The sequence below is a fragment of the Rattus rattus genome, chromosome 4 (assembly GCF_011064425.1).
Source record: "Rattus rattus isolate New Zealand chromosome 4, Rrattus_CSIRO_v1, whole genome shotgun sequence".
Taxonomy (NCBI): Eukaryota; Metazoa; Chordata; class Mammalia; order Rodentia; family Muridae; genus Rattus; species Rattus rattus.
Window position 1 is genome coordinate 51,916,159 of NC_046157.1, and position 12,218 is coordinate 51,928,376.

The 12,218-nt window shown below is 48.9% G+C and overlaps 2 protein-coding genes across 3 annotated transcripts in view; both read left to right on the top strand.

Annotated features, from left to right (window-relative positions):
* Positions 1–12,218, top strand: part of Runx1 (RUNX family transcription factor 1) — a 229,288-nt gene that overhangs the window by 128,807 nt on the left and 88,263 nt on the right. The window contains exon 2 of one of the 2 annotated variants that reach the window (XM_032900402.1): positions 8,924–9,177. In XM_032900402.1, coding sequence (XP_032756293.1) covers positions 8,924–9,177 — 254 coding nt within the window. Of the gene's footprint in view, positions 1–8,766; positions 9,178–12,218 lie in introns of those variants that run through there. The other variant, XM_032900403.1, reaches the window with a different exon arrangement.
* On the top strand, positions 5,901–8,196 carry LOC116898976. Its single transcript, XM_032900401.1, has one exon. The coding sequence runs from the start codon at positions 6,614–6,616 to the stop codon at positions 7,277–7,279; it is 666 nt and encodes a 221-aa protein (XP_032756292.1). The 5' UTR covers positions 5,901–6,613; the 3' UTR covers positions 7,280–8,196.

The following is a 12,218-nucleotide window of genomic DNA, read 5'->3' on the forward strand; positions in this document are numbered from 1 at the left end:
AGTCAGACACCAGGCAAATATGCTTCCTTCTCTCTCCCCTTCACCCTCTCTTCCTTCTTGGTTGCTCCCATGTTGACTCCTAGCCTTAGGATTCCATGTCCTACAGCTGCAGTAGCTCTCGGCTCCCCTGTCTGTCTGCTCCTGTCCCCTGTACACTTTCAGTGGGTCCAATTTTCTAAAGTACCCATTAGGCTGCTTCCATGGCTGGATTGGACCCTGTTGCCCTCACAGTGAGGTTCAGTCCTTTCAGGTGATGTGGGCTACCACACCCCATCCTCCAGGAGCTGACCTCAAACCTACTCAGTCTCTCCTGGGATTGGCACAGTGACATGATTCACAAGTGCCTAGCTTTGCTCTCTACCATCCTCCTCCCTGGAGCACCTGCTTCCAGCTCACCTCAACCTCCCTGGGCCCTTCCTCAAGGATTCAGAAAGGATAATCTCCGTTCATCTTCTAATCGCACATCGCCTGTATCAGGACCAAAGCCTCTCCTTAGCACCCCAGTTACTGCTGGCCCCTTCTTCCCTTGTCACTTCCCTCTTGTTCTCTGGGCCGTGCACACATGCTTACCAGTGGCCATGATACCCCATTTGCTGTCTGTTATTTGTTCTTTGTCATCAATGAGCCTAGAACCCTGGCTGACACATGAGGATCATTATAGGGAGGCTGAAAGGAAGAAAATCAAGTGTTTCGTGAGAGTCTATGAGTTGCCATTCAGAAAGACTAGAGGTCAGCAAAGACTAAAAGCCCATGGTGAATTTTAAAAATCTCTCAACCAAATAGAGTGATAAGAAAATGGCTTTAGGATAGGAATTCTACATATTTGAGATGTGCACATGAAATTTTTTTGAGATATTTTCTAATGAAGACAAGACACGGGAGGAGAGAGGTAAAAGATGACGTGGTTAACAAGAGTTAAATTTTCTCAAAGCTGCCATTTGTACCTAAGAAGAAACATGGCTGATCCATGCCCATGGGTGTGCATGGACATGTGCATGCATGTGACTCTGTGTCCACTCGTGTGCATGTGAGTGTGTACTTGTGCCTGTGCGTGTACACACTCGAATCTGCATGCGTACATGGGTGTGCATGCATGTCCAGAGGCAAGTTTCCCAAGCTCCCTAAAGGGGAAGCTCCTCGCCTATAAATTGGGAGTGACAGTAGGATTTCCAGGATTAAGCAGGACGAGTATCCAATCACCACCTGTCATATGATGGCTGATGGTGTGCAGTGGGAACAGAAGAGAGATCATGACAGACACAAACCTGTCATACGTAGCGTCCATTAATGATTACGTAGCCTCTCATCTCTCTCCCGGCTCCAGGCATCCTATACAGCTCCTGGAGGCAGGAATCCCTTCATAGTTTCACAGGTTTGCCTCTATTCACTTTATTTACTTCCCTGAGGTCAGCCAGCTTCCCTGTGTCCTCCAGCTGATATCACCCGAGTGAAGAAAGTTTTTAACAGTAGCACGGTCCTCTCCAAAACACAGTCCCTTTTGCCAGGTTTTTAGGATAGAAAGTACTTTGGCTTTTCCCTAAGTATTGTCGAAGTATTAAGTGTGTACACAAACACCTGCTCTCTGCCCCAGCTTCTCAGCCTGACCTGGAGAGGTGTCTCTGGGTCTCATGAGAGAATGCCCAAGGGGGTTGGTTCCACCAGGTCTTTGGAATAAGTTTACCTGGTCTGGTCCATCCTACTGGGTCAATCTCTCAGGACCAATCCTCACCAGTGGGAAACCAAGCTTGCCTTAACTTCAGAGTCCATTTGTTATTTCTTACCTTATCTTACCTTAATAATTAGTGCAAATTGTTCTGCCCCTACTCTGTTCACAAAAGAAAACTTTAGGGAGCTACTTTATGTCCTTGTAAACTGTGATCTTTTAAAATTATTTTTAGGATGTTCCTTAGAGGCCACACATTGAAGCCACTCAGTCTTTCATTAGAGGGCAGTTCCATGGAAGTCGTCCTTATTTTATTTGATCTTTTTAGCTTTGACAAAAAATATATGACTAGGGAGTTGCAAATCTTGTCCTCCTGCCTGTTTAAACAGCGTCTGGAAATCTGAAGTAATTAGCTTTTCTTCTTCTCCTCCTTCTCCTTCTCCTTCTTCTTCCTCCTCCTCACCTCCTCCTCTTTCTCCTCTTCTTCCACTTCCACTTCCTCTTTTTCCTCTTCCTCTTCTTCCTCTTCTTCCTCTTCCTCTTCTTCCTCCTCCATCTCCTCCTCCTTCCCCTCCTCTTCCCCCCCTCCTCCCTCTCATACTCCTACTCCCTACCCAGATCCTAAGGCTTTGAGGCTGACTGTATGCCCTTGCTGTCACTGGGTGCTGACCACTGTCAGTGTGCAAGGGTGAGGGTAATTTCTAACTCACATTATCTGTAAATACCCAAGGGAAAGAGCACAGTTTCCCCGTAGGCTTTCCTGTACCTTAGAAGCAGCAGAATGCAGAGAACGCTTCATCCTGGGATCTTAGCATGTGCTGATGATTCCCAACAATATTTAAGGCTGTGTCATTTCAAGAATGAGTGGTGTCAGTGTAAACAAACTGCTTTCCTAGCTGAAAAAAAAAAAAAAAGGAGGGGGGAGCCAGCAACTGGGAAGTGTTTCTGAAATGTCCTATCACCAGAGGGAAGCAATTGGAACACGGAAGCACCAGCTTAGTCTCTTTTAGAAAATGTATTCTGAAGTGTTTATTTGGATAAACACTGGCTTTAAGGAAATCAATTGCTTTGACCGATACTCAGATTTTTTTTTTCCTCCTTATGCTTTCTCTGCCATGTTACTGATTTTAAAACCATTTTGTATTAAGCTGGGATTTGGAATTTAATCTCACCTGGAGTTCTGAGTCATCCCCAGAGCCTTAGTAAATAATTCACACGTGTTCATGCATGCAGCTCAGAGTGACTGAGACACAGAGATTCAGCATTCCGAATCCAGAGTGGGCAGAAAGCACATAAAACCACGTGCTAGGCAGATCACAGTTCGCTTATTTGGTGATCTACTGTTTTATTTTTGCGCCAGTGATGATGGATTTATTTGGACCAGGATATAAAACTCCCAATGCTCAAAAATATGGCAAGCAGTGAAATTAAAAAATAAATAAATAAAATAATTCAGTAATCTGTTTATTAAAGCTGGCGTGTATTATAATCAGAATGAAAGTCTTAGCTTTCAGGTTATTCACAGGGTTATCACTATTTTTCTATATTCTATGATTTTAGAGTGCACACATAAAGTGGGTGGGTCCTAGTGAGGTTCGAGGTGTGTTAGGTTCCAATTTATATTTTTATGAAATATATATTCATACACATATACATGTGATTTTCTGTTGATGTGTTTCTATATATACTTCATGATATCGTTTTACCAAATAATTAAAGCTTTTTTGCTGATTCAAATATACTTAAAAGGAGCAATTCACATTGTAGCTGTCATACCACATAAAATACCCCAATGAAATCTTAAGTGATACCTTCAGTTCTACGGCGTTCACCATTCACACATTCTGCTGTTATTAAATGACTATATGACTCTCTGAAAAAAAATGGCTTGGCTTCTATCAGCTATGACAGAGTTTATTACACTTGTTAGAGCAACGGTGACGCAAAATTTTATGAGGGTAAAGTGTTTACTAAGCACCCCAAATTTTGTGGGGGAGAAATAGTTTAAGTTTGGTGCATGGGGGGGGCTGGGTTAGTTATGAAGTTGTAGTTAAGTGTCCCCACAGCCCAGCATAAAAATACTCAGAGAGAGGGGATGCCACACAAGAATTCAGGAGTTTGGTTCTCCTAGTAAACAAATGTGACAAATGAAGTAATCACAAAAGTTCTTCAGAAGGGAGAAAAGTGTAATTAAGTTTCAATGTGGAAAGCCAGACAGTGTGGACAGCTAGTCACTTACGCAATGGTTGCCGCTCACTGAAATTGGGTTCAATGTCTATGAAGGAACGAACTGCCTGGGGTTGGTCTAGAACCACAGTAGGATAAACTCTCTGAAGAAGAGGAGGAGGAGAAGAAGAAATAATAACTTTAAAACTATGATGTACTTAGAATCCTATTTGGACAGTAGAACATTACACCGGAGGGGTAATTTTGATTGAAGAGAACTGTTATTACATACACTTTATTTTGGAGATGATTTCATAGGACAAGCCTTCGGTTTTCTGAGGCCACTTATCACCAATGAGGATGTAGAAAAATACGTCAATGAACCCCTCTGTCCTCCATTGAAATGGTTTGCCTGAACCAAATATTACTTTTTAAATTCGTGGTAGAAAGTCCAAATCCCGTTGTGCTCACTTTTAAACTCCCCCAGCAACAAATTTGTTAGACTGTCACACAGTAGCAGCTTAAATCTTTCCCTTACAGTTTTTTTTTTTCTATCCTGTAAATTTTAGTGTCATTCTGGGGGAAGCCTGGAAGTGAACGTTGTAAACCTTTCCTTTAGCTCTTGGTGAGGCAGGAGAGGGAAAGTGTTCATTGACGCTGAAATGTGCGCTCTGGGTGGGAAGGAATTCTTCATTTTCCTGTCCCGCTGCAGGACTTACATGTACTCTGATCAAAGCCCCGAGGGCTGTGTTCACCCTGCCCCTCGGTTGAGTCCCAGCTGCGTGCTCACTGTTTGCTATTCGGCAGTACAGAGGGGCAATGATTTTATTTGTTTGTGCTTTTCAAGTATACGTCAAGTGGCTCAGTCACAACCCGCACAGGTCCAGGGATGCCCGAGGCCGGGTTTTTGGAGCTTTTCGTTGCTATAGCATAGTCGTCCGGCTTTGAACTTAGTAACTCAGCTGAGCAGCGCTCAAGGTGCGGACCTTAAAAGCTAAACTCGGTGTGTGAGGTCCGGTAACCGCCTTTCCTAGGCTTCTGCCAGACAGACAACCCTAAACTTCGTGCCGGGGTTTGAGGGTTTAAGCAGGGGCTTGACTCCAAGGGGCTTCCTTTAACCCTTTGAAGGGCTGGAGAGGCACCCCTTTTCCTGGAGTCAAGGTCCAGTGTTGTGGCTGCCACACTGTTCTGATCCAGCTCTGTTTCAGTGGGTCCCTGCGGATGTGCTTGGCTGTGGCCCCAGGAGCACTAGATCTGAAGTTGGCCTCTTAGAAAATGCATTTGAGAGGAGTCTAACTAGCTATATGAGGGAGTCTGGCTTCCACTGGCCATGAACTCTCCAGTAGAGCCAGCACACCAGAACCTGGACGCTCTAGGAAGCTGTGGCCCCGGAAGGGGAGCGCGGGCCGCGGGATGGTGACTGCTAACTCTAACATCACTAAAGCAAGGGAGAGGTAGGCGTAGGTAGGGAACACTGACACCTGGAATGGGACTTCTTAGAGATTCATTCTGAAAGAAAAGCAAAGAATTTTTTTTCTTCCCAAAGCTCCGGGTTCCCCCCAAACGCCAGGGGAACATTGAGCTTTTCCCTGCTGGCACGATCTTAGTGCTTTAGGAGGGAAGTCCGGCCCACTCGGGAAAATACAGAAGGCTGGGGAACTTCTCTGCCGCTCTCTGGACACCTAAAGAACTCATGGTCCTGAACTAGCATAGGACGGAGCCCAGGCAAAGAAGCTTTGAGAAGAAATGAGACCCTAATTTCCGTGGATCGCGACAGGAGAGACCCACCAGCCGGGGGATTCCTATGCAGGCTGGCCGGGATACCACCTCTGAGGGACGGGTGCGCTTAGGTGGATTCTGGTGTCCGCTTCCTAATGTTTTTCCCCAAATTCACCAGATAGACCCTAAGGCTCTCCAGGTGAGACAGATCCCCGAACCATCGGGGCGTGCCCAGTGCCCAGCTCAGCTTCCCAGGGCGCCTAACGAGGGCCGCTGCTGCCCCCTGGCGTCCACCCCGAGCCCCGACATGACGGTGAAAGGCCTGCTGGGTGCTCCACACCACCAGCTCCTACCCGCCTGGGGCAGGAGAAGCTGCCCCAAACTCCCAACCAGGCCTCCGTGCCGGGACCTCCACATCTTCTTCCTCCTCCACTGAACCCTGGCTGCGCGGATGCGTGTGGAGGGAAGATACACGCGGGGACCAGCCAGGGACCCGAGCACAGATGAAAGTGGAGGGGTTCGGTCATGTGTGGACAGTAGCGGGGCTCCATGGAATGGGTAGTGAGAAGTCCCGGAGGAAGCAAGGCCCAGGAGAAGTAAGGGACCCACGAAGGGCACAGACCAGCTGCTCTGGCTGGGGACAGCAGCGGGTCGCGCGCCAAGCAGGAACGGGACCCTTAAAGCTCGGCGAAAATGCCCTCGGCGCCGCGGGGACGGACAAGATGGGGGAGGTGCCCCCACAGTGCGCCAGCGGGGTGGGTTCAGCTCCCAAGGAAAGCTCCGGCCTCCTCCCGGAGCTGGAGGGTGGATTCGAGCTCGGGAATTCGGGGTGGCCTGGATCCCCCGAATGCTTTCAACTTTTTTTGTGGTAGTCTAGGGGTTCTTGGAGGCCTTGGTTAGAAAACTCTCCTCCCCGGCCGCTGCGCACACTCAGAACGCGGCGCGCTGCGTAATCAAGCCGCAGCCCAGCCGCAGAGAAAAGACACTAAATAAAGCAACTGTACCACGGAGAGGATGCTTAAAACCCAAAACTTCTGCGGCGGAGCAGCGGCTGGCCGTATTTAAATGACCCGGTGCCACTGCACCTCAGCTACCAGTCAGGCCCAGGGAGGCGCTCAGAGCCTCCCCAACCCGGCCATCAGCCCTCCGGCCCTCTTGCGGCCGAATCCCACCCTGTCCTCTCAGGACCCGGAGCCTGGGCCCACGGACTGCAGTGCAAGGCTGCCTGGGGACCATTCCGGGATGCCAGCCCGGGTCCCCGGAGCCCGGAGGTGGCAGCTATGTGTCCAGGGCGCTCAGGGCGTCTCCCTGCCGCTGATCTCTGGGCCCCGGGCTTCTCCGGGCGCAGCTCGCGGTGCCCAAGCCCGACCGTTCTCTCGATTCCCGTTTCGGGGTCTCCGGGACCGTGGCCGCCGGTGGCGCCGCTGCGCCCCGCAAACCCACCCAGAGCCAGTGCGGCAGTGCCACCCCGCGCGTGGCTGCCTGGCGTGGAGTCTAAACCTGGGCCTGGCTTCGGGCAAACGTGGCTGCGTGTGCATGTGTGTGCGGGGTCGGCGTGGGTGCCGGAGCTGGGGGGTGGTAGGGGCTGCCACCCAGTCCCGGCCGGGGCGGCGTACAGTAGCGCGCGGGGGCGCGCGGGCCAATTCCAGGAGCGCGGCAGCCGGCCGCGCCCAGCCTGATACCGGAAAGGCCTGTGATTGGCCGTCGGTCTCCCCTATGCAAACGAGCTGAGGGAATGGAATTCCTCGGGCCGGGCTTACAGTAAGAGCACGTTCATTTCCAGGCACTCTCATTCATAGAGCCAGCGGGCGCGGGCAGGACGGGCGCCCCGCGGCCGGACCCAGCCAGGGCACCACGCCGCCCGGCCCCGCGGCTGGCACTTCCATCCTGAGCTACCGGAGACGCAAGAAAGTCACCCTTTGCGGCTCTTCTTAGATCTGCGTTGGACCTCCTTGTTTTCCTTTTCTTTTTGTTTTTCCTTTCTTACTTTTGAATGAACCGGCGTCTAGGCTTTGGATGTTTCAACTTTTCTCCTGGCTGTAAACTTTTCTCCGATTGTTTCTTTTGACAACTGCGGGAGAAAGTGTTCCGGGCTTCCAGGCGAGCGGTGAAGTTGCGTGTGCGTGGCAGGGTGCGTGGGAGTGAGCGTGTGTAACTCGAGTCTACTGGTCTACGGCGCCTCCTCCCAGGCCCGCTCCACCTGCTGCGGTTACACGGTGCTCGCTCGTGGGTATTTGTGCGCCCCAGCAGAAAACCAGCCAGCGCCGGGCGACGTTGGAGGAAGATCATCTTGCTACTGCCAGAGTCTGGGCTGACTCACTCAACCAATGTAGACAGTGGCTGACTTCCGAAGAGTGCAAGTCCGCCTGTGTGTGTGTGACCCAACTGCGGCTCAACTCCCACCAAACCACAGGATCAGCCACAAACTTAACCATCGTTCCCAAACCAGAGTCCTCAGCTGTGGGAAGCTCTACCCTGAGTGTCATCGAATTTGATTTTTTTTTTTTTTTTTTAAGATTAGCTAGAGATCTTCGTAAAGTACTGACCATTTATTTGGCCAGAATTTATTGAGAGAATAATGACAAGTGCTTCTATCCCAGCCTTCTAACTACTGAAGCTGATTTTCAAGGCTACTTAAAAAAAAAAAACTGCGGCGAACATTAATGGATTTCTGTTGTGTTTAAATTCTCTACAGATTGTATTGTAAATATTTTATGAAGTAGATCATGTGTATATATCTATATATACGAGCACATACATTAGTAGCACAATCTTTGAAAGTTGGCGGCTCTCGCTTTTGAGAAACGAAGTGAGTTTTTCATGGTAAGAGGGGCGCTCTGTATGGAAGACACTCCCAAGTTTTGTATTTTGTTGAGACTTTAAACAAAACTGACCCGCAAGAAAGAAAAACAAACTGACAGGCAATGAACTGCTGGAACTTCCAAATCTAGTTTTTTTTTTTTTTTCTGGTCATTTTTTTAATTCTGCGCATAAATATTTTAGGACGCGTACGGGAATTTTGCCTCCGGGACCGTTTGTAATAGCCAAAGACTGAACTCCAAACTCTGAAAGCGAGGCTCCTTGGGGCATTTGACTTTGAATTCTGGGTTGCCCACTTTTCATTGCACTAATCGGCCAGTTGCTAACCCTGCCTGGGTGTAAGGCCGATCCGCGTAACTAGATCTCAGTCCGGGACTGGTGGTAATTTAGTCTCCTGCTACCCCCACAACCCTCCGGTAGTAATAAAGGCTCCTGAACTTGTATGTTGGTCTCCCGGGAGCAGCTTGCAGAAGATCCGAGTCCCTGTCGCCGTCTAGTAGGAGCTGTTTTCAGGGTCCTTACTCAATCGGCTTGTTGTGATGCGTATCCCCGTAGATGCCAGCACGAGCCGCCGCTTCACGCCGCCTTCCACCGCGCTGAGCCCCGGCAAGATGAGCGAGGCGCTGCCGCTGGGCGCCCCGGACGGCGGCGCCGCCCTGGCCAGCAAGCTGAGGAGCGGCGACCGCAGCATGGTGGAGGTACTAGCTGACCACCCCGGCGAGCTAGTCCGCACCGACAGCCCCAACTTCCTCTGCTCCGTGCTGCCCACTCACTGGCGCTGCAACAAGACCCTGCCCATCGCTTTCAAGGTACTCCTGTCTAGAGAGGGTGGCGGGAGGAGCAGGTGGAGGCCGGCCGCTGGCCAGAGTGAGCCTAGGGGGCAGAGGCGAAGGCGGCTTCTAGAGAAGGGCGCTGCCTGTACAAGCCTCTGGTCGGTCCTTCTCACTGAGTTTGGGATGGGGGGGGAGGATGCTGCGTTGCCGTGGCGACCCTCGGGAGGGACCCACCTTAGCCACCCGCAGAGGTATCCAAGAGAGAGTTTTGGTTTTTGGTTTTTTGGGGGTTTTTTTGTTTTTTTATTTTTTTTTAAGATAATCCCAGAACATCTGCCAAGGACCTTCCTTATCTTTGCTACGAAATTAGAAAAAGTTAGAACCTTGAAGCGGGCCAGTCCATCTTCCTTAGTTAGGCTCCCTGGACCTCTGGATGGACACCCAGACCGTTTCGTATCTCTCAAATGAAGGCATCGGGAAATAAAATAAAAGATGCTTTACTATCTTCCGGTCAGTAAAAATAAACCAAGGGGACGCCAGGGATCCCACCCCCCACCCCGCTGGTTTGTTTGTTTGGTTTTTTTTTTTAACCGCCCTATAGGATTCGGATTCAGCGTGTCCAAAGTCCGCGGCAGGCGTAGTTAAGTTTGCCAAAGTCCGGAGGAGTTTTTCGAGCCTGTAGCCTGCTCCTGCCAGAAGCCGCTAGTAGTGAATCCTGTTGCTTTTTCTGGAACCCTCCAGAATATTATGGCTGGCTCACCTAAATTAAGCCCCAGGCAAGAAAGGTGACGAGGTGTCTTCCGACACCTGGAAAGGTCCGGTCGAGCAGCTTTTCTGTTAGAGGAAGGGGCCGGGTAGACGCGGCCACTTCAGGTGGGCAGCTCACGTCGCTCTGGTCGCTTTTCACCCTGATCTCGCCCTGGCTTTGAGTTGCCACTAAAACTTGGCCTTCAGAAGCGATGTATAAACAACCTCGGGCGGTTTAAAAAAAAAAACAACCACCCCACTCCTCTGGCAGGGAGCTGGAGGAATTCAGATTCTCCTCTTTGGTCTTCTTCGGGGTAGGTTTTAAAAGCTACAGCGGAAAGCAAATTGACTCTGTCAAGTTGCGTTCTTTTAAAAGGCTAATGAAGGCGGGGGACCCAAGCCGTAAAGTGAAGCTGCTTCCCCCCCCCCTTTTTTTTCAATTTAGCTGAATAATTGTCTCATTTAGGAGGGAGAATAATTTAATTTAATTTAAGCTTTTCGTAGTCCCAGGCCTCAGCTGGATCTTGATCTAATTACAATGAATAACGCTCACTTTTTGAAAAGTGCTATCCGGGGTTCCTTAATTTAATGCTAAAAACACCGTCCACATTTTAAAAATCACAGAAGTAGAATTTGCAACCAACTTTGTCTACAGAAGTGCCGGCCTCTGCCGCTGTTTTGAAAGCAACATTTTTAAAGGGGGTAGTGTGTGGGGCTGAGAGTCAGAAGGGGAGCCAGGCACTTGGTTTTTCCTTCCCTTCCAGTTGTTAGAGAATCCACCCCAATTCCTTTAGAAAAACAAATTTAGCTGCTGTTGTCTTCGGTTTACCCCGAGAGAGAACAGACTGGGCTGGCCCTAAGGTCACTTTCAGAGAACAGAGAGATGTCAGGCTTATTGTAGTCAACCAAAGGGCCATTTAAGGTAGATTTCCCTGTGCAGCTGAGCTAAGGGGACTTGGGGAAGAAATTGGGGCCTTCTCTGAGCTGCCTTGCTGTTGCTGTTGCTGTTGCTGTTGTTGCTGCTGCTGCTGCTGTTCTGCCAGGGAGTCCTAGTTTGTCACTAAATGGTTGATTTTTAAAATGGTCTTCAGGAGTTGAAGTGATACAGTCTTGAGCCACCACCACGGAAATGTTTTTTTGTTGTTGTTGTTTTTTTTTTTTTTTTAAAGAACGAAAGGCCATACATATTGCTTTTACAAACCACAAAAAAAAAATTCCTTTTAACAAAAATAATCACTGCCGTAGAGACTCTCTTTTACAGATGATTTTGGGAAACCCGCTTCTTAAAGAGTCTCAGTGTGTTTTCCTGAGTGACAGCCCAGTAGCTATGACAAAGGTCACGGTGGACAGGGAAGTTGAAAACTCAGACCTCTGGATTAATATCTGTCACCACCTCTGCAGTCCCACAGAGGGAGGGCTGCTCCAAGGAGTTCAGCACCCTGCTGACCTCAGTCAGTAGATAGAATTTGCGGAGGGAAAGGAGGTTTAAGGGTTGAGTTTAAGAGGAAGCTGTACTCCAAAACAGACAGCATCCTTGCTGTATTTGTTCTGGGTCCCTGGTCCCTCTGTGTGCCAGTCCCTACCAAACACACTGAGGTGGGTTCTACCGGAAAAGGTTGTTCACATTCACATTTAAATTAAGACCCAGGCATCTCTTTAGGGGTTAATCCTGCAGGAATTATCCTATCCCCTGAGATAAAAATCAGATCATGGGAAGCAGTGTGTTCAGATCATGGGGAGAGCATCTTCCAGAATCTGCTGAAGTTTTGTTAAGTCCTCCGCTTCAATCTTCAGAATTGTCAAGAGATTTAAAATCACGAATTCCTTGAAAATAGATTAAAATGTTGCTCATGGTCCTCCTACCATCTACCCCTCTCTGCACCTGCACACCAGACCTTTTAGCACAGAGAAATTGTTTCAATGCTGAGAGATTGGGAAGTCTGCTACATTCTAAGCAGTGTTTGCAGGTGCTGCCTACAAAGTGGCTTAGGTAACTTGCAATAGATTTTGTAACACTGTACTAGTATAGTTTGTTTAGTCCCTGGTACACCGGAGCACAAAGATAGAAACATACCTTCAGCCAGGAAGTTCAAAGACCATGGGTGCTGATGGAGTATGCTTTTCATAAAAATAAATAAATAAATATAATTCTGGCAGGAAGACCACAATCCCTAGCTATGCATTAAATGTCATCTCAGATAAATTATACATTCCACTCCACGGCCTCTTTGAAACTCAGGAAGATTAAGAAATTTGCAGTAAATAAATTGCTAACTTTAACTTCAGCCTCTAAAATTGTTGGAAAATGCCAGTTTCAAACTGAGAACCGG

Bases quoted from the DNA above. Each gene is read 5' to 3' on its own strand.
- LOC116898976 (XM_032900401.1), top strand. From the start codon at position 6,614: ATGACCCGGTGCCACTGCACCTCAGCTACCAGTCAGGCCCAGGGAGGC.